General features: G+C 38.8%; 1 protein-coding gene across 1 annotated transcript in view; it reads left to right on the top strand.

Moving 5' to 3' along the window:
* Window positions 1–22,811, top strand: part of LOC132516835 (cAMP-specific 3',5'-cyclic phosphodiesterase 4D) — a 287,805-nt gene that overhangs the window by 78,054 nt on the left and 186,940 nt on the right. Inside the window, exons 3-5 of the mRNA XM_060142977.1 lie at window positions 5,148–5,184; window positions 12,955–13,028; window positions 18,204–18,253. Coding sequence (XP_059998960.1) covers window positions 5,148–5,184; window positions 12,955–13,028; window positions 18,204–18,253 — 161 coding nt within the window. The remainder of the gene's footprint in view (window positions 1–5,147; window positions 5,185–12,954; window positions 13,029–18,203; window positions 18,254–22,811) is intronic.

The raw sequence follows: 22,811 nt of genomic DNA, 5'->3' as shown, positions 1-22,811 counted from the left end.
AAAATGCTTTCCCTAGGATTATACTCACATGCACACACAACATATACATAAATACATTTATAGGTAGATGTTTACATATACATGTATATATGCACATAAATGCCATCTCCTGAGGCCTTTGTTACATATGATATGCATGTAGTCTTGCTACACCCTGAATATGGACATATGATATTAAACTCTCAGCCAGAATTATCACCTCAGTAGGAAACCAAAAATTATTTTATTTCATTTTATTATTTTAGCTTAGGGTAGAAGGACATGAAAATCAGCAGGTGGGTAGAGATTGTTTAGTTTTGTAAGTCATTTTAGTAATTTTTTTGTTTTAATTTTTTTTGCATTTATATGTTAACTCTTCCATTTGTTGTCTTTATGGTACATATCATCTTTATGAAATGGAAAATGCCTAGAGATTAGGCATTGTTTGGGATGTGCTTTTGGCATTGATAAATGCCATTACTGGTGCAGAATTGCACAGTGTTTAAGCACAGACCCACCAGAGTCATATTGCCTGCCTTTGAATTCTGACCCCATCACGCCATGGGCATGGTGATTTTTTTTGTCCTTCTTGGGCCTTCCATTCCTCATGTACAAAAAAAATTAAATAGGAGATAATCAGTGAAATGTGCTTTGCACAGTTCCTGGCACAGAGTAACCATTTGATAAATATTGGTTATCATTATTGTTTTATAAAAATTATAACTGTTTGAAAGTAATACCATTATTATTTATCAGTTTGTTGGATATTTGTACTCTGATTTTTTAAAATAATTATATTGAAAGCCCATTTAAGAAATAAAAAATACTGGGAACATATGAAAAGGGCCCCCAGAGCTGAAATAAACAAAACATTGAGTGACTTTCCTGGGCATCAGTGAAAGGGATGCCAGGATTACTTACCACTCAAGCCTATTAGGAAATTACAATTCAAGGACAAAGAAAGCTGTTTCCTCTTAAAGTTAAGAACTTGGATGACTTCAGTCACCTGTTTTTGTAGAATAAGTATTAGTTTATTTGTCTGTTAAAACTGGGGAAAGGGCTGTAATTTGGTTTCTTCTTTTGGTGCTGATTTGGAATATAAACACAAAGGTGATCTTCAAGTGAGGGTAATCATTTCAACCTGATGATTGATAACTAGTTAGCATTATCGATAAACTATCAGAGTTGTGTATACAGACATGCACAAATGGCTTGGAATTTGACATTGAAAAATTTCAAATTGAAAGATACTACTGTACACAATACTGAACTGCTTTCATTTTGATCTTATATTAATTTACATTATTTTTAGTTCTCAGTAAAATGTTGCTGGACATTCTTTCCAAAATGCAAGTTTCTGTAGTTGTGATTTTGACCACAGGACCAAGCTTTTGTGTTAAAGGGATTACTTTAATTCTAAGTGGCAGTAGCATCAAAGAGGAAGATCACTTTCAGGTATGGCTGAGGTTGGCTTTGTGTTATAGGAACTTCAGTCCCTGGGGTTCCATAAGGCGAAAGGACTAGTTAATTCTTTTTACTTACAGTGGAGCTAGTTCTAAACTAAAAGGCCAAGCAATGCAGAGAAGCCATATCCTCAGGTGAATCTGCTACCGATGAAGCAGAGTTTTTCATTTGTGTTTTGTTTTAGTAGTATTTTGTCTACTAGAAGTTTATGGAAATCATAATACCTCCTTCAAAAGTAATTTTAAAAGGCTCATTATATTCTTAAATGTGACATTTACATTTTCTCAGAGCCCACATTATTTTTTTGGAAAAAACAAATCATTACAACAGTTATCTTTGGATGGCTCTTAAAATTTTTCTGTATTTCCCAAAGTTTCTACAGTTAATATGTGTTTTATATTCAGTATATGTATAAATGTTAGCTTTTACAAGATCAAGTACATTGTGTATGTATTTGTTTGTTTATTTTCTATGTCTGTACTTCTGTGAACATGGGAGTAAAGAGTGGTGAGTAGAAAAGTTCCTCCTGGGGCTAATTCCTGGGTGTTGTCAAACGTCTCCCAGAAGCATTTTTATGCTTCTAAATGCATTTTTTGTGTTGGGCTCCCAGTAGCATTTTTATGTGCATATTAAAAATAAGAACATACTTGTTCTCTAATGACTCTCTAATTTTAAAAGAGGTGGATCAAACATGGTGATGAATGGGTGATAGTTTTGAGTCTAAGGGAAGAAAGACACCAGGATTTCACAATACCACTATCTTAATCCTACTGACAAACTCCAGAGGAGAATGTCTTTCTGGTTTTATAGCCAGAGAGAGTGAAGCACAGAAGATCAAAAAGTTTGCACAACATTCAGGAAGTAAGCCTCAGACCATGGCGTCTCTTCAAAGCACTAGTTCATCCAGCCACTTACCATCCTGAAATTTGCAATGCGTGATATTCAGAAGCAGCAGATACTTTGTGGCCTCTGATGCTTTTCACAGCTTCGTAGGATTAGAAGTCTTCTCTCAATAAAGTATAAACTTTCTTCTAATTAACTGCTGGTTTGGTAAAAATAAAGGGTGGAAAGGCCCTTTTCCTTCTGGTTTGGTAATAATAAAGCGTGGAAAGGTCGTTGCCTCGTGTGTTTCAAACACAATCTTGAAATGAACTAGGTTACAAAACGGTATTTTCAGGCGCTGCCGTTGGTTGAGTTTATTTTGCAAGAGGGCAAGAGGCTTTTCCCCATTTAAGTGCTTGAACAGTTTCTGGATCCCAGTGAGATGTCTGTGAGGGTTTGCTTTTTGATTTCTCTCTTTCAGTTTCTTGCCAGTGTTTCTGGCTTCTTATTACAGAAAGAATGAGGGTAGAAATGAAAGCACTATAGTAAATAATACAAAAGTAGCGGAAGGATGGCCAGAGGCATAGGGAGTAGTTCTATTGTCATCCCTCCCTGGAAGAACAGGAAGTTCAGTGGTGTGCTACTGTACTGAGCCTCCTATCCCCACCTCCAGCGGCCAGCAGTGCAGGCTCAGAACTCCGCAAGCTTCTCTTTGAGGGAGGGGAGAGGCTGCCCCTGCCCCAGGGGCCAGAGCGGGTGGCTCCAGTTCAGCCCATGGTCTCGAGGGCAGGCTACCCACAAAGGCTTGGACAAAGGTTCTGTCATTATACATTCGGTATATATTCAGAGATAATGTATTTTTTTTGAAAAATTTATTTATTTACGTAAGTATGTTTGGCCGCGTCGGGTCTTCGTCGCTGCGTGCGGGCTTTCTCTAGTTGCGGCGACTCGTTGCGGTGCACGGGCTTCTCATGGAACGGGCTCTAGGCACGCAGGCTTCAGTATTTGTGGCTCGCAGCCTCCGTAGTTGTGACGCACAGGCTTAGCTGCTCCATGGCATGTGGGATCTTCCCGGACCAGGGCTCGAAACTGTGTCCCCTGCTTTGGCAGGCAAATTCTTAACCTCTGTGCCACCAGGGAAGTCCCTATTCAGAGATAATTTAAACCTTACATAATTTTGAAAAGAAAAGGATAGGTTATTTATTGAGGACATTTGCCACTGAATTGCTAGAAATAATTCTACTGTGACTAAAATGAGACGGTCTTGAGATATTTGGCAAAAACAATTTCTGGGTAGGTCAAGAGTGAAATATTTCCATCACTAAAATTATAACTAATTTTCTTTATGCTTTGACACGGAAAGAAAGCAAGACTGATAAATAACCCTAAATATTGTATATTCTAAATAAATATTTTATAGTGCTTGGGAATGAAATACAACCAAAGATAGAATTAGGTGTTTTAATACACATGCACATGCTTTTCAGTTTAGAGTGATTCAAGCCCAGTGTAATTCATGTGAAAATTAAAAGACTTATTTCCAGGGATTGATTTCAGAATGACACTGTGCCTTGGCCAAGATGACTAAGTTCTTAGAAAATAAACTTTGTAGTCGGGAAATTATAAAGAATAAAATGGAAGCAAAGACTGTACCTCGGGAAAATATCTAGATTTCGTATTAGTTAAATTTTGGCCCTCTGAATGATCTCTCCAAAGAGCAGTGCCCCTCAAAAATGTAACTGTGGAACGAAGAGGGTGCAAAGTAACACACGTTTCCTTTAGAGTGTGTTCCATCCCTTTTCTGCTTTATTTTTCCCACACTTTGAATTTCAAGATCTCTGTGTAATTTGATGATGACCTTAACAACTGGTCTAATTATTGGCAGCAATCCATTTACTAACATCATCCATATGCTGCCTGGGCCGAAGCATATTTCATGAGTGCTGTTGTAGGTCACTCAAGCCCTTTCCAGAATTGTTCATGAGTGAGTGAACCATTTAGTTGCAATATTCTCAGTTAGGGTCATGTCCGGAAGCTTTCTCTGTAGAATAATTCCATTCCCTTTTGATTAAAGAGTTCCAGCTAGCTAGATCAAGAAATATCCCGTGGAGAGTTTGGAAATCCTTCTCATGAAGTATTCATACTAAGAAACACCACGAAAGAGCTTTGTGCCTGGGTTTCTTACTTTCTTCCAAGCAGAATGTTCACAACTTTCCTTGCCTCTCCCTGTCCCTCCAAGACACGTCATGCTGACACCTTGCTCCTGCATCCTCGGCACAGTGTCACTGAGGTTGCTGTAACAACAGCACACACGGGGTAACATTCCCCCGTAACTACGGCGGCTGGGACGTGAGTCAGTTGAAAAGTTTCACTGGTTTTTATTAGAGTATGACGCAGTCTTATGTCATCCACAGTTCCAAGCCCATCCAAGGCTCACACATGATGATGCAGAGCACCTGATGCTCATCACCTTCCAACGTTAGATGGTCCAGGGACCTCTCACCAGAGCCATTGCCGTTGCTGGCTCCTTCCATAGTGCCCTTCAGTAATACTCACCATAAGCAGCAAAGAGTAAAACTCAGGCCCCGCTGCTGGAACTCCGTTTCTAGTGTTACATATTCCGTGTGCATAATAAGTGCCAGTGACCTTGGTTGATGATCAAGAAGCCCCTCTTTTCACCCAGGGAACTGGACAATGGTTAACATCCCAGAAGACACATCTTCACGCCCATGACTGAGAAGAACATGTGTTGAAGAATAAGGATGGAATTACTGTAATTCTCTGTGGGGATTTATGAATGAGAAACTTACTATTTAATATTGCTTGAAAGTGGTCCTAGAGTGATCAGTGCCATCTAACGTGGGCTTTGGTTTGTTTTTCAGACATGGAGATGACCTGATTGTGACGCCCTTTGCACAGGTAAGCCCAGCTTGCTGAATGGACAGGTTTCTCACTCATCTGAAAATTTAATTGTGGGGGTTAGTTCGGGTTCTTCATTTCATTCTAAATCAAACACAAGTACAAATACAAATTCTGTGGTTCATTCCAGTAATTTAAAAGCCATGCTAGAGAATGTGACCTTTGCCATATTGGTCTGTTTCCTATAAACCCATAGACCCAATGAGTATCTTTGCTTCAAATTACAAATTACCCAAGTGACATACTTAAATGGGACCACATTTCCTTAACTGACATAAGTACTAAAAGAGGAAAGCTATATCATGGATTAAGTTACATTTAGTATAATTAGGTACATGATCAGTTCTTGAAATTCCGGATTCCACTTCAACCTGATGCTTTATTGACTCTTTTTTTAAACACGTTATTTGTCCAAAGATTTAACTGAGTGACACATTTGTGTTTATTTATTCCTTTTAGGTATACAAATCATGAAAATACTTTAACCACATGACAGAAATGCTAGAAGGTGAAAAAACCATCTAAAGAATTTTGGAATATATATAAAGTGGTTGATAACCGATATTCTTTGTACAGACCAGTGCTTCTCAACTCTAGCTACGCAGTAGAATCATCTAGAAAGATTTTATCCCATACTGCACCTCTGATCAATTGAATCCAAAAATCTGGGGGTTGGACCCAAACACCTGTAATTTTTAAAGGCCCCAGTATTTTCTGAGGAAAAGTTGAGAGCCACTGGTATGGACAGACTATGGATAGAATGGGATAAAACTGATTCAACCTGGGGCATGAAGCATGTTTAAAGCCAACACTGACCATTAATAGGAAATGTTAACTATTGGAATACAAGTGATCTAGAGGGTTATAAAAATCATAATCAAGGCTACATCAAAACTAGCTCTACTGCCTTGGGCAACTCACTTAACTTGCCTAAGACTTCTTTGTTCCAATTGGTAAAATTGGGGACTCAGCTGGATTAAGATAGTCAGGGCCCAGTCAAAGCCCATCATCTACTCTTGCTAAATGAATGAACTTGGACAACTGACTGAACTTGCGCAAGCCTGGTTTCCTCCTCTGTGAAATGACACTTACAAGACTACTCACCTCATAACATTGTCAAGAGACTGAAATAGTACCAAGCTTGTAAAACGCTCAGCACAATTTCTAGAAAATAAAATACTTACTGAATTTTGTGTTGTTATCAGTAAGGGTTCTTTCATCTCCAAAACGTCATAATACGCATTGTTTTTAAAAAATGCATAATGGCAGGGTTTGGATAGCAGTATGATGTATGATTCTTCCACTTTTTCAAATTTCCTGAAATTTTTTAATTGCTATAATTTAGACCAAAATTTTAATGAGTTAGTAAATAGCAAAGTATATAGTGATCTTTTTCATTGATGCAGACAATTAAAGATAGAATGCAACCACCATCCTTTTAGAAGGTTAATGTCTCATTTGCTTCAAGTTTTACTGGATATCATTAGTTCTTTCTAATATCTATATTTCTATGTTCAAAACATTTACAATCATATGTTTCCATCATATTTTGTGATAGCAAATCTTACGAAGCTAAAGATTTTTAATTGGTTGCTATTGAGGACCCATAACTTTATATCTAAGAGCTCAGAGCTCTTAGATATAGAGCTCTCAGTAGACAGAATAAATCAGGCAAAATAATATATAAATGACCATCACCAAATGTAGAAACAATCATTCCAACTTGAGTTTATTTAGTTTATTATTCTTGCTTCTAACTAACATCTCTAGGTATTGTTGTAAGAAAAATATATAGAAAAATATGGAAAAAAATAATCTGTATATGATACCTTATCATCTTACTTCAGGTAGTGTGTATGAATCTCCAATTAACTGGTCAATACATTTGACTTGAACCTTGCTATTAGCACCCTTAAATTCTAAGGAAATCTAGTCTTTTACATAATTAGACATTTTGTTTAGTGTACTTACAGTCTCCCAAAAACTAGTAGAATTTCAGTATACTGAGAAATATATATATGTAAAATATCATTTAGTCTGTGATAGTGAACTGTTTAAATAAATAAGATATATACTTAATGCCCTTGAAATTGGAACTTTGAATAAAACCAGCTCTGTGTAATTTGTAAGCATATACGATGCCTGAAAATAATCCTGGAATCTATTTAGGAAAGTTTGCTTATGATTAGCTTAATGACTCATGACACCTTATAGAAGGTGGTTATTGCCCCAGAGGCTGCAGATTCTTTTTCAGTGGCTTCGTCACAGTTTTCACAAATGGCCTTTTACTAGGGTATATGATCTAGAAAGCTCTACTAGAATTTTTTTAAAAAGCCTGTTTAACCCTGAACAGTTTTGATAGAGTATCTTTGGGGAAGCAGGTAAGAAAGAAGGCCCAGTTAGTGGCAGTTGTCTATGGCCTTCTCTTCAGCCCGATTGGGTACCACTAACTTATTTCATTGACCTAACCAATGACTCCGCAAATTTTTAATACAGGCTGGAGTATTCACCATTTAATGCTAAATATTATAATGCTTAATCTGTAAGATGTTTATGTCACTTAAATTGATACCAACATTATTTGGTCAAATATACCAATGGACAGAAGACAGTGGACATTAGACAGGTCACTCAGGGAAGTGTTCAAATAGGCCAAAGAATTCCCCCCTTTCCCCAGCATGCTTTGGGGTTTGGAACTTCACTCTAGATCATTCTGGTGAAAAAGCCATACTGCTTTCAAAATAAAATCTTTTGCATAGAAAAGAAATATAAGCAGAAGGAAGAAAAAGAAAATTTCCTATAATTCCAAACCCCAAAATAACTACTATTGACATTTTACTTTCTATCCCTTTCGGTTTATTTTTCTGTGCCTAATTTCCTTCCCATAATTCTTTAAAATGGGCCTCCCACTCTAAACTGGTCAAAGTCTCTTCCCAAGCCCATCTTATCTTCTGCCTCCTCTTGAGAACTTATTTCTTTATGCTTGCCTTCATCTCCAAAACACGAAAAGATCCCTCCCTGTTGTTTCCCAGTCCCAGTTTACTGTGAAGCTAAGAGAATAAAATCTTCAGTTACGAGAGAATTTAGGAAGACGTGCAAGGTCATATTCCACTTTGGTGGATAGGGCTGAAGCATCGTGCACAGACGTAATCTTCAGCAAAGATCCTACAATACAAGATCCTACAATACCCCTCCATATTCTATTCCCAAGTCTAAAACACTGCCAGGGTTAGAAATTCTTGCTGGTGTTCAACCTAAACACTTTTCCACTTCCAATTTCTTATGTTTTCCCCTATAAGCTCAGAATCCTTTTGATCCCCAGGAAAATAAATATTTTATTGGTTTCCATTTTGAACTATTCTCCTGTGTTTGGGTCAAAATCTTTTGGTTTGGGTATTCCCTTAGGGTAAGTGTTGACAGGGATCATGCCGTGTCACCTGATGCCAGTCGGCAGGTGGCCTTTTCCTCCCAATGGTGTAGTCACAATTTGGCCAGAGTTCTTGAGGGGACCAAGGAGGCACAACACTGATGAAATGTAGGGAACCCTGCTTTGTAGTCAGTTGCCTTCAGCCCCACCTGTCCCATTATTTGTGTTGCATCATTTGTGACTACCTTGTAAAACTCTAAGTCAACTAGAATCCTCCTCTGGAGGTGTGCAATAAAAGAAGTGGAATCTTTGGTTAAGGAAAAGGTAGGAAATATCCAAGTATTATCCTGGATCCTTGGAGAGACCTTCACGTCATTCAGACTGAGCAGATATGCCTGATTTAAAAATACAGGGTAGGAACAAGCAAGTCATTTCACCTTTACTCTTACCAAAATACAGCACGTGGGATAATTTTAGGAAAAATGCAGTGGTTATTAACGCTGTAGAACATTACTGTTCCTTGGTAATTGGACATTGTCAATTTTATAAAAATGCCCTTGCGTGTCTCTTCCCCATTTCACCCAGAAACAGGAATCTTGTGGTCTCATCATTGAATCCAACAGGCTCTCCCTGCCGGGCTAAGAAAGAAGAAAATCATCACATTTCACACTTTTTTATCCTTCATTAAAATAAATTTCAGTAGCATGTTCTAGGAATCTAAGTACTTTGGGAGTTGAACTATACGAAACTATCAATATTCAACCTTTGCTGACATACAAAAACAGCAAGTTCATATGGTTTAACCAAAACGTAACTTGGAAAGAGGTTTTCTATCAAAATGACCTCTTTGTCTTGTAAATAATCATAATTTGGCTCCAGGTTTTTCTGGAGGTAAAACCAAGGCAAGGAGTTCTTTCTCCCTCCTCAGCCCCTCCCACCCCACCCAACCCAAGGCCTGTGGCAACTCATGGTCTGTGTTTTAGTGCCATCTAGTGGCATAAAGTGTATTTGGAATCAAAAACAATCCTCAAAACGATTTTTTCTTTGTTTTTGTTTTTTTTGGTTATTTTTTAAGCAGGAGGTTTTTTTTTTTTAACACGGATGTTATTGCCACATCTTTTTTTTTTAAAGCAATCTCCTCTTCAAATCTTTATAAGAATTTATTATTATATACGTACACATTTCTTTTAGGCTAGTGTGTTCAGATGTTTAACTTTTTAATGAAGTCCACATTTTCCTGCCATTTTCAGTGAATCTTAATGGTTAATAAATGTTTAGGAATACCTAAGAAAATCTGAGATTAGTGTGTGCAAATAGCATTTAATCCCTCTCACAGACCAGTACAACTCTGTGCAAAAGTTTTCCATAACAATGTCATCATTTCTTTCCTAAAGTGTATTATTTCTCCTCATTCCCAATGTATTTTGACCTTGACTGATTATACTTTTGCTTGGAGGGGCAGAAGAGAAAGAAATGACCTTCATTTTCTAACGGTTGAGCTGGGTGGTAGAAAACCTCAGGGACCTTTTTGGGTAGCAAGCATTAAAGAGTGAAGAAAATTATAGGAGCGTCAGAGCCCTGACTATAGCTCTTAGAGGGTTGAATTCAAGAAGGGTGAGAGCTGCCCTGTAACAAAAGCAAAGAAAGATTGAACCCTAACTAAGGGGCTTGTGTAAAACTGTTTCTAGTTCTTCCCCACAGCCTCACTCTTTGTGTCCTACAATGTAGATGCCTCATTCTTTGTGTCCTACAATGCAGATGGGAACAGAAAAGACTAACACAGTGCCTTTGGGATGTGGTCACCCAGGATCACTCAACTCGGCCTAGGGCAACACCCCCTTATAACATTTGGTTGAGACTTTTATTTACACTTCTTGCCAGTATCATGTGTCATAGTGCAGGCGAGAATAGTTAATACTTAACATAACATGTATAAAATATTATTTGTCCTACCACAAAAACAACAATGTAATACTCGCACACATAGGGAATGACGTAGCTGCAAGGTTATTTACTGCAGCAGTGTTTGTAAAAGTGAAATTTAGGAGACAATCTAAAAGTCAATGAGGAGAGGGCACAGGCAGCTGAATGGAGAAGGGGCTGAAAGGGAAATTTCTTTCTTCACTTTCTATTTTGAAATATTTCATCCATATAAGAGAAGCTATCTAGTGACTTTCTAAAATATAAAGAATAGTACTCAAATCGACAGTTTAAGAACTAGAACAGTGCCAAGATTTTAATGCCCTGAGTGTCCTTCCCTGATTTCATCTATCTGCCTCCTCTCAGAAATCACAATAATTTTGCTTTTGTCTTTGTTATTGAGAAAGAGACAGTCTACGTTTGCTTAAATTCTGTACCATGTGGGGATAGAGATTATGCAAAAATAAATATAAAATTTAAAAATTAAATTTAAATTAAAAACCAAAATAAAATCATCTAATTTAATATCTTTATTATCACAGAGGCAAAAACCTGTATCCAGAAAAGCAAGTGGAGTAGATCTTTCATGAAGTAATGCTTCCTTTCAAATGAGCAGAGAACATGAATTACCTGCGCTACTATTTCTGTTTGCCCAGCTGTCAGATGCAGTGCACTTACTATAATTTATTAAAATAAAGTTCTCTGAATTCTGAGGTTAAATTTTTGCCTAGAATAAGGATCGATCAGGGGGTACAATAATCTTATTTAAAATGCTTTATTAGTGTATTTGATATTCGGTTCTTAAAGCGTAAATTCAGCCTGCATGATTTGTCAGATTTCTTTCTGCATCACTCAAGATTTCATGCCTAATAAAAGACATCGTGGTTTGATGTCAGCAGTTGGCTATTTGAATACTCCGTTATAGGCAGCGTGACCTTTCGGCAATGTGAGTTGTTTATATGTGATAATGAGCCAGATTTTTCCAGTGACTGAGTTAATCGTGGTTGGCACCTTAGGAAACACCATTAACTCCTTCAGGGGATAATGCTGTAGGTCACTGTCCCAGGGCATAAGCAGTATCCCAGTGACTTAGAAGAATGAATGCCCGTTTCAAAAATGTCTGAGACATTTTGTCTTAAAACAAAATTTAGGCTGACTTTAGTCTAGGTCAGTGCCAAATGACAAAATTCTGGAATCAGCTCTGGAACCCTTGGAGCAATTATAAAAAATTTGCCCTGCTCCCACTGCCACCGGCATATTGTCAGTTACAGGCATTAAGTGAATTCCCTGTGCGCACGCCAAATCATTAAATGGAATGTTGCCATAATGGGCTAATATTCACTGAGTGCCTTCTGTTTGCCAGGCACTGTTCTTGGCACCGAAACTGTCATTTAATCTCATTTTCACAGCAACCCTGTGAGGTAGATGTCACTATCCTGGTGTACAGATGAGAAACTAAGGGTCAGAGAGATGATGCAACTTGTCTAAGTTCACACATTGACTATATAACAGAACTAGGCAGTCTGGGGTGTTATTGGTACCTAATAAGACATCTGAAATCTATGTTTTAGGTAAACTTAACATTGTCGTTGTCACCCAGATGACCCATAACCTCACCTAATATAGGCTCCTCCCTGGGGGAGACTTGTCCATTCTAGGAGAAAGTGAGGGGGGTAGAAGGAGACAGTGCTCTTGTCACTTTTCTCTCCTAGTCTTTTGATTCTTTTGCCACTTTATAGTTTCACTAGAATTAGAAAAAGGAGGGGCTATCAGAGGTAGTGGGACCTATTGGTCCAGCCTTGTGTATGTGGATATGTTGTGTCTATGTATTCATTTATTCAACAATAAATTCAACTGAGTGCCTTCTGTGGGCCAGGCACTGTGCACGCACAGGACAGTCTCACTTTATTTGAGACCACGTAATTCATGATTCAGATAACCTTAACGAATAAAAGAACCTGTTTACCAGCTAGAATAACCATGTGGCAAAGGTGAAAAAACAATTTAAAATTTACTTTGTTTGCCAATTTCAAGATTATGGCATCATTGGTGAACGTTTGAAGAGAACTTGGGGGTCATTTGGTTTGACATTTTGCCCCTGTAGTGAGACTTTATTAATATTTTATATTATGCTATTTGAAATATGCATAAAATGCAACAGCACGCTATCCATATTCCCTGGGATACTGTTTTAGTGGCTGGGGAATCCAGGAATACTGTGGAAACTGCTGCTATTGTCACCATATTCATAGACGATGAGGAGAAATATCTGGAAAATCCTTAAGTCTGGCCTCTCTGGCTTTCAAGTGGATCCACGTAAACTTTACCAGGTGCTGGGAGATTCTTCAGTACTATATGAAACTAAGTTGCAAGCAATATCAAATTTTCACTTAACAAACCATTTTTAAAAATCACCAAACCACTTCATAGTGCATTAAAGAGGGCCTTATTTCAAGAAGTTTAAAGAATCATTTTTGTTGTAGGTCTTGGCCAGCCTGCGAACTGTACGGAACAACTTTGCTGCATTGACTAATTTGCAAGACCGAGCACCTAGCAAGTAAGTTATTCATTTTTCCCCCCTCCTTCTGGCTGAACTTTTTATAGTGTTTTTTCCATGTGATTGAACTCAAGGCAGCGTATTAGATTTCTCTGAATCATTGCCATGCTGTCTAACCATTTACACTAAGTCATATGAAGTCCTGTTAACTTTCTGTAAATACTTTGTAGTGATGGTTCTCATAACAGAAGTGAATCAGGATGGCAAATAAATATGGTGATTCCATCTGTCAGAAATCACCTGGCAGGATCAGTCCTCTGCCCAGTTATTTACACTCAGGGTAACTTTATAGGTTTGGCTTAATTCATAAATTTACCGTGGGCAACTAACGTCATCAAGCTTTGAAGTCAACCCAAAGTTATCCTCTTACTTCTAAGACAACCATTCCTTGGAGAAGTGTCATATCATAGGGAAGATCTCTAATTCTCTTGCTGTTACTGACTCAGATCGGCAGCAGCATGGAAGAGTTAACAAGATGGGGATTTATGGGATAACAGGGGAAGCATTTGAGGGAGAAAGCTCAGATGGAAAATAACTATAATGTGGGGGTCCTAATAAAGATGGAAAATGAAAAAAAGAAAATTAATTTTCTAAGATTAAATGGAAAACTGATTATTCAAATGCCATAATTTTGACAATCTATTATGAATAATACAATATTATCTTTAAAATATCAACTCTGAAGAATTTTCCAGAAATAAAACCATTTCTTTTTTTTTTTTTTTTTTTTTTGCGGTACGTGAGCCTCTCACTGCTGTGGCCTCTCCCGTTGAGGAGCACAGGCTCTGGACGTGCAGGCTCAGCGGCCTTGGCCCACAGGCCCAGTCGCTCCGCGGCATGTGGGATCTTCCTGGACCGGGGCACGAACCCGTGTCCCCTGCATCGGCAGGCAGACTCTCAACCACTGCACCACCAGGGAAGCCCAAAACCATTTCTTTAAATCAATATTAAGAGGACAGTGAATAGAAATTTATTTGAACTTATCTAAGCATATAAAATTTTGTTGTAATTACTACTTCTTAAAGAACACATGAAAAAAATCTAAACTTTCCATCCCATAATAATAGAGTCTACCTCCCAAATTCACATTTTCCATGATTAAAAAAAGCTCTGGCCATTATGCACATACTTCTTGTGATAGAACAAGGTTTTTTTTTTAAAAAAAAAATCAATATAAATGCCACAATGCAAATAATTGGAATGGAACCCAGAGGTGTCAGTTGACTGTTGTGTGTTGCAGGTAATGAAATTTTGCAGTCCCGTTCCCTTAGCCTGAGCATTTCTCACCTTCTTCTTCCCCTCCTCATCCACTGGGCTAATTGTAATTCATTCTTTAGGTTACAGCTTAAATATAATTTCATTTGGGGCACTGTCTCTGACTAACACCCAACATGCATGCACACCCACAGGCCCCAACCTGGGTGGTATGCTTTTCCATTGCCATCTGATTGCATCCTGTCCTTAACCCCTGCTTTAGCATGTTTCTCTCAGTGTCCAGTTACCTATTTGCTTGTCTTAAGAATGTCAGTTCCCAGAGAGCAGAGGTCGTATCCAGTCCACATTTGAATTCCCGGTGCCTAGTGTAATACCCAGCACAGCGTCATCACTCTGCACGTGCAGCAAACTGGCTAGAGGGGTGACGCCAGGATGCGTGGGCGTGGGCTTGAGCGTGGGCTTCAAGCGGTTTGTTCATAACCAAACACATCTTCCATGTTCAGTCGCCCCTTTGGGGCTTTCGGCATTTGGTAGCTCCTAGGTATAGTCACCTCCTCTTTGGAAAGTCTCAACCCTGCAAGAGAAATGAAATTACTGGTGTCCCTTACAAACTTTTTTAGCCTCAACTTTTGTCCATGAAATTGAGATTTTTGTCTTTGAAAGGTGAACAAAACTTTTATAATGAATTCCTTTTATGCTTCCTTCAGACTTGGTCACTTGTGTAGCAGCATCTCTACCTGTGGCTGACACATAGTTGTTCAGCAGGTGTGAAGGCATCAGGCTGGCCTTTCTGTCCCCAAAGAGATGATCTGAGGCCCATTCTATATGAGACAGAGGTTTTCAGCTGACCTACAGGGACAAAACAGATTAAAATGGAAAAGAGCATCTAGAGGAGGGTAGAAAATCATACTTTATGCCTGAACTTGACCTGTTTTATAATGCCCTGGGTGAAGTCTAACCAAACAGTATTATCTGGCAGACCCTAAGTACAGGTGTTTGTGGTCTCTCTTTTGGTCAGTACAGATTTGTACCTCCTTTACTGATTCAAACCCAATCAGCCTTTTCAGGTATCAGAATAGTAGGACTCAATCTACACACAGATAAACTCTGTTCTTTTCAGTGATAGCAAAATGGATATGGATAGCAAAATGGTGCATCACGTGATGACCCCAGGGAGCCAGAATTCCCCCGCAGGGTACTCACAGTGCCACTAGAACACTCCCCAGCTTACCGCTGGATTTTGTGGAAGGCGTATGCTAGCTTGCATGATCCACCTTTACTATTTACTACAAGAAAGGAACCTACCATGGTGTGTTAGTTTCTACTTTATAACAAAGTGAATCAGTTATACATACACATACGTTCCCATATCTCTTCCCTCTTGCGTCTCCCTCCCTCCCACCCTCCCTATCCCACCCCTCTAGGTGGGCACAAAGCACTGAGCTGATCTCCCTGTGCTATGCGGCTGCTTCCCTCTAGCTATCTATTTTACATTTGGTAGTATGTATATGTCCATGCCACTCTCTCACTTTGTCACAGCTTACCCTTCCTCCTCCCTGTGTCCTCAAGTCCATTCTCTGGTAGGTCTGGCAGTTCCTTAGTAAATTAACATGAAATTACCATAATTTCATTCCTGGGTATACACCCAAAAGAAGTGAAAAGGTGTTCAACAAAAACTTGTACATAAACATTCTTAGCAGGACTATTCACAATAGCTAAAAGGTGGAAACAACACAAATGTCCATTAGCTGACAAATGGATAAACAAAATATTGTTTGAATAGAGTACTGATACATGCTACAACACAGATGAACTGTAACATTACACTACATGAAAGAAACCAGTCACAAAAGGCCATATTATATAATAAGTATGAAAATAAATATTTTATTTTCACATGTTAGAGAAAAAAAAAAAAGAAAAGAAAGGAGCCTAGAAGGATGCATCTGAAGCCCTGAGCCCTGAAGGTGCTCACTTGCATGTGGCTGACTTTTGCTAACTCACTGCTGGTTCCTGTCCCCTTGCTCTTCCTTGCCCTTGAGATTTTCCATTCCAGAAGTGAGTTCTGGCTCATTCTTCAATAACTGATTTATCACTGTAGCCATGGATCAAATGATTGATATTTTCTGCTTGTCATTACTTGTTGAAATATCAAGTTCCCAAGTGCCCGTTATAGGATTGAAATCAAAAGAAGATAATAAGAAACAAGTCCATGATGTGGTTTTCAAAACTATAGAAAAGTTTAAAAATATTTCTTTGATGCCTTTCCTAGACAAAATAAATGCTTTCTAAATTTTCACAGAGCAAGGACTAGAAAGGAGTAATCATTATATAAATGATTTGAATGATAAACTCTCAGCAAGTAGATATCTATTAGTATATAGACCAAAACTATTTCAGAGTAGCAGTTTTAAACATTAACCTTTCTTTTTTATAAAGCATGAGTTAAGTTTCAAATTCCCTCGTTTTATTTCATAATAAAAACTGAAATAACTCAGAAGTAAATCTTGGTGCATTTTCAATCAAATGCAAATTTTCAATCCCAAACTGATATTAGTAAATTTAAGAGCAATAAGGCAGAGCCAGATGCTGACTGGAACCAAGGCAGTGGGAATTTAAAAAGTACCAGACTGCTTTCCCCATGTATCTTCCAGCCCTGCTAAGAGGTTCATCATCTCAGGAAGGCAGATTGGACCAGGGCTCTGCAGGAACCTGCCATCTGCAGAGGTTCCACGAAAGCAGCCTAAAAATAAGGCAACATAGCAGAGTGCAGGCCCTAGAATCACATTGCTTTAGTTCAAATCTCAGCTTTCTAACGTTGAAGAAGTGATTTACATTTCCAAAGCTTGTGTTTTCCTCATTGGTAAAATGGGAACCATGAGTCTGCCTGCCTTAAGGTTTGTTATGAGGGATTAAATGAGATAATTCATCCAACGTGCTCATTGAGCACAGCACCGGACACACAATAGGTCCTTATTAAAGTGTTAGCCACTCCTAGAAGTACCAAAACAAACAACCCCCAGAAATGAAAACAAACATTTTTCAGACACCCTTGAATGTATCTATTTTCTAAAATTTTCTTAAAGATCACTAATTTTAAGAGCTTTCAATTGTAAGTAAGAACGTTATAAAAAATTTCAAAAAACTTTAATAGAGTTTCCATAAATGATATTTTCTTCAACATAATTGATTAAGCAGTGGATACATTGTGCTGGGCTCTGCAGGGAATACAAGTTAATCAAATAGCATGGGGTGTTTTTTTGTTGTTTTTTTTTTACCCCAAGGGGTTTATAATCATCGTGTGAAACTTCGCCAACATCTGAAAAATTAGAGAATACAAAATAGAATTGGTTTAAGCACCTCTAGTTTATAGTGTTTCTAAAGTCTCTGTAGCATCTATTTGGACCCATCGTTAATATACCTCTCTAACAAATGGATCAGAGATGTTTCTTAATATAAGAAAATAGAAAGGAAAAAGTTGAAGTACAATAGCTTCTCTAAGTGCAATATAGTTTACAAGGAGTCATTCACTTCTGATAATGTATAGGCAATCGTGAGAATTTATGCCAAAAATAAAAGTTTCTTAACACTGTATTAGAGAAACCAATTGTAGACTGACTGCTTTTTCAAGTTCAGAAAGTCTGTGTTTGCTCTGTAAGCCCGGGCTTAATTGAATACGGTCAATCAATAAGGACTTCCTCTTCTCTCTTGTCTCTGTGACATTTACTTCAGCTTTATTTACCCCAAAGTCTATCACCATGTGATTTAGCTTTTTTTTTTGACACGTGATCAAAGGGTACCTAGGAACTTGACTGGCTAGTCTGAAAGAAATCTTCATTTGCATGTCCTAACTTAAAAATAATCCTTAAATTTAAATGGCATATCTGAAATGACTCAGAGAGTCCTCAGACCAACAAAGTATCATATATTTACAGCTCTGTATTTTTCTCTCTTTGTCAGAAGATCACCCATGTGCAACCAACCATCCATCAACAAAGCCACCCTAACAGGTAAGAAGGACCTGGGAGATTATTCTTCTCACATCTAGGAAAAAGGCATATTTTCCAAGATTCAACCTTATTAGCACCAGTTTTTTCTGTAATTCTAAAATCTTTAAGAAATGAATCCTTTCTTCTCTATATTATCATTTCTCTCACTGATCTCACAAGCTGTCCATTTAACCTATTAGAAAAACTTAACTGGTGTGCCATTTTTTTAAAACAAGTTAAATGTTTGCTCTTACTCTGTTGAGTGTTGCTCTGGGCGTTTGTATTTTGAGAGATAGCATTACCTTCGAAATGCTGACCATGTTTCCGAGCTTGTGTTATCAGCATGATGTTAACATATGGTAGCTTGGTTGAATGAAAGTCAAAGCATAAATAAAAGATACCTTCTTGGTTAATGAATTTCCCAGTTGTGTGTAGGAAGGAACACCATTCCAGTACTCCTGATTTGGACCCAGAGAGTTGAGATTAAATTCAGTCTGAGATTAAATTCCGTATTTTACAATACAGAAAAGTTCAATGAGATCAAAAGAACAGATGTTTGGGGAAGAGAAGTGGATGGAAGGATGAGGGGCGTAGAGGTCAGAAGAATAAAATTACTCCGATTCCTATTAGTCTATTTTAGACATGGGGCTTGACCTCAGCTGAGCCAAAAACAGAACAGATGATCTCATTTTGCTAAACCTGAAACCAAATTGAACTCATTTGATCATTTCTTGAAACCCCAATTGATTCATTAAGATAATTGCCTGGAGAAGAAAACCCATGTTTTCTAAAATTATTACCAGAAGACAATTAACATATTCTCCAAACTAGACCAATACTTCACTTGATTCAAGTGTCTTCCTGGGACTCCAGCTCGTAATATGCAGAGGAGCTCATTATTACATTATCAGTGACTCTACTTTGCTTGAAAGTTAACTTCATCATGTCCAGTCAGGACCTTTCAACTGGGCTCCTTTGTGGTCACCACATCAAAGTGATTCTGGGACAGCAGTTAATGTTGGTCTTTCCTGAATGCCTTTCAAATGGGACTTGTGTTCCACTGACTATTACATTATTGGTTCTCTTTTCCACGTGTATCTTTCAAGATCTTATTGGTGATGATTTTCAACTGGCATTTCATAGTCTTATGTCTGGTTTACCTATTTTCTTCTTGGCATTGGTAAAGAGATGGACAATAATTGAAATTCCTACAGATTAAAGTAAGTTCTTTGAGTAACAGATTTCTTCTTCAGAAACCCCGATTTAATATGAAAGAGCCCAAATCTACCTGGGGCCTCTAATGAGAGAGACCACATGGAACCTGGTCCCCAGCCCTGCTCCCAGCACTAGACCTGACCCATATAAAGAGGGAGACCATCACCCCCTTTATCTTTGCAATAAGTAAGACTCCTCTGACATCAGTTTGTGCAGAACTCAGTGCTATTTTGGCCCCTGAAAGCTTGTAGCTTGAGGTCACATATGAGCCAGCCCCACAGAGCATCCTACCAGAAGAGCAGCTGCAGGTACCAATGGAGGCTGCTGTGTCCACCAGGAGGGGGTGGGTGCTCCGTGGTCAGGGCAGCTGTCCGGCCACCCTGGCCAACATCTGGCACTGATTAGAGAAGGAGTAGCTGCACTCAGAGGGCACAGACTTGGCCTTGAACACATATGAGAGGCCCCGTCGAAGCTCCCAGAAATTTCACGTAGTGCTGAGGCCCGGAAACAATACCAGAGGGGACTGTGAGCCACAGAAATCTGGGCTAATATGGCCTCATTTGTACCCACATGATCTTGACCTGAGGCCTGGGGACAGTGGGGCTCTAGAAATATCTTATTTAGGAAGGGAAACTAATTAACTGTCATTAAGGGCTTTGTGCGGCTGTGTTCATCCCAAAGCACAACAGGAAATTAAATGACTTGTGAATGGAAGCCTTTTTCCTTGCCCAAGAATAGCAAACCAAGGTGAAAAAGTCAGATGAGGGGGTGAGGGAATGAGGGCAACAGCAAGGGACATTCCTCTCTCTGAGCTCATTCTGAAAAAGTATGCCCTTAAAACCATAAATCATGAAAACAGTAGTGGTTGAGACTTCGATGGGAGACTTCAGACATACAGAAAAGGTGGTGCTTGTGAATTCCTGCCCTCGGCAGCTGACTGCTCAGGACTTCACTCCAAGTTTGCTCCCTGGCAAGTGAGTGCAGTGGAGAAGAGCGTTAAAAAGAGTCAGTGGGGCACGCTTGAAGAAGAACTTGGCCTTCTTAGAAATTTTTCTTAGGTTCTAGAGGAACAGTGTAGTATGCAGGTAAGTTCATGTTTGGTCCAGAAGGCCGCTGTGGTGGACAGCACCAGGGGCCTCTGGAGGGCAGCTCCCTAGAACAGCACTGACAGGGCGCTCCTGGAATTGGGGGGCAGGGGGCGGGAAGCTGCTCTGCGTGTCCAGAATTCAAGCCATGTTCTATCATGATAGCTGTGTGGCTCTGGGCAGGTTACATAGCCTATCCCTGCCTGTTTTCCCATTTACAAAACAGCGATCATACTTCATACAGTTATTGCTAAATAAATGAGTTCATTTGTACAATGCTCTTAGCATAGAGTAAGCACTCAATGCATCAGTTTATTTCGCTTTGTTGTTGTTTTTATTGGTTTTTGTTTTTAGGATTCATGCTGTATGTAACTAGGGGTGATGGAAAGAACAGGCCAGAGAGATGAGAAAAGGAAAGGGAAGAGTGCAAGACAAACTGGCAAGGTCATAGGAGTAAAAGTTATGGATACCCCCCCAAAATGGTCAAAATGCACACACTTCCTTTGTGCCTGTTGTAAGTGGGGCCTCTGCTCCCAGCACTGTATCCCGGCCTCTCATCACAGCCACAGGCATTGGTGCCTTTGTGGTGTGGATGATAAACTATTGTTCAGGATTATTTTCAAAGTTGAAGAACTTATTTTTGAGTCACAGAACTTTGAAGACAGAAAATTAACTCTCCATAAGTCAACTTCTTGAGTTTTATAAAAGAAGAGTTGAGAACTTTCACTCTCTCTGTCTGTCACACTACACCTTCTAAAACTTCCTCCCATAGAACTTAGACTGCTCTTTTCCCCCTTAGAGATTATTCCATTTGACATGTGTTAAAGCCGGGAAAGTTTGATTTTATATCATTAGGGCTAAAGCATGTTAGTGAGTCGCCAGATTTTATATCTATACATAATAGGTAAATTCATAGCTCTACAACGATTTAACAATTTAAAAAAAAAATAAAGTTTCCAAATGTGCATTTAGAAAAGAGCCTTCCTGCTAAATGGCTCTCTGTTCTTTAGTGTGATATAACAAAAAGACTGGCGTGTGGCATTTGGGGCCTGGGTGCAAACCCTGTATCTCTCATTCGCTTTATTCCCTCGATTGAAAAATGGAGATAGGAGCTCCTCTCAGTGCTGTTGCAGGAATTCAAGGAGGTAAGTTAGATGAGGAACAGAAGCCTGTCATGAGTAACTCACCAAGTGTTTCTTCCTACAACCCTCCTCCATGCCTGACATTTTGTTGTTGTTCCTAAAGCTATTTTAAAAACGGGTAGCGTAGAGGAGGGCCCTGATGTTGTGTCAGCTTTACTCGTGCACTTCATTTATGATTTTGTTTGCAGACAGTAATGATGGGGCATTTTTAGGAATCTCTGTACTTAGTGCAAGGCTCACGTGCATAGGTCCTTAGCGGACGGTGAGGAGCAGAACTAAAGAGTGTGTTGAAACATGAGAGGGCAGCAAAGAGTCAGAGCTGCCCAAGCCATACCTGCGTTGTGACACTGAGCCCTGGTTTGGGTGCAGAGCCATGTCTTTGGGGGCACAATTGGTTCTCTTGAGCATTTCATTTTCAAATGATATTCACTCAAGAAAAGAGTTCTGTGGCCATCTCATGAGACCTTGTCACGTCTCCACGATACCACTTTACAATGTTTGTTATTTACATATTTTCTGTCCCTTTATTTAATCATATTTAAACTGAGGATTTTCATGTGAGAATGTAACTGAGAGAAAATTTATTTAAACTTCTCTATTTTAAAGATGAGAAAACTGAGACCTAGTGAGAGAAAATGCTACTTAGAGGCAGAGCCAGGAATAAATGCAGGACTCCTTTTTGCCAAGTCTAGGATCCTTCTTATACATAACCCTATAAAATTATCCATCAAATTAGGGTAGCCTTCAGACCCACCATGGAAGTATATGTTTTGGAGAAAGTAAAAGAAATCTTACAGGATATTGATTTCTGGGTAATAGATATAACATTGGATTTTCTTTGTATATGGACCCCAAAATTTGAAAATATCCTGTCCCGATTTCTCACTGGACAGGTCTTTGTATTTAGAGCTATTTTTATTATATCCACAGCCTATATCTTAGAGGCCCTCAGGTAAGTAAAGATTGGCAGACTAAGGAGAAAATACAACTTCTATCCATGCAATAAAACTAGTACAATTGCCTCCTCTTTACCTGTAGAGGGAGTGCAGGGACAAGCGTAAAATAACGCAAAAGTAGTTTTAGTCCAAGAAAAATTTTGGTGTATCTCCACTCATATTTTTGCCCTGAATATTCCTA

The sequence above is a fragment of the Lagenorhynchus albirostris genome, chromosome 3 (assembly GCF_949774975.1).
Source record: "Lagenorhynchus albirostris chromosome 3, mLagAlb1.1, whole genome shotgun sequence".
In the NCBI taxonomy this organism is placed as follows: Eukaryota; Metazoa; Chordata; class Mammalia; order Artiodactyla; family Delphinidae; genus Lagenorhynchus; species Lagenorhynchus albirostris.
The sequence above is the reverse complement of the archived record's forward strand: the minus strand, read 5'-3'. Positions and strand labels throughout refer to the sequence as shown.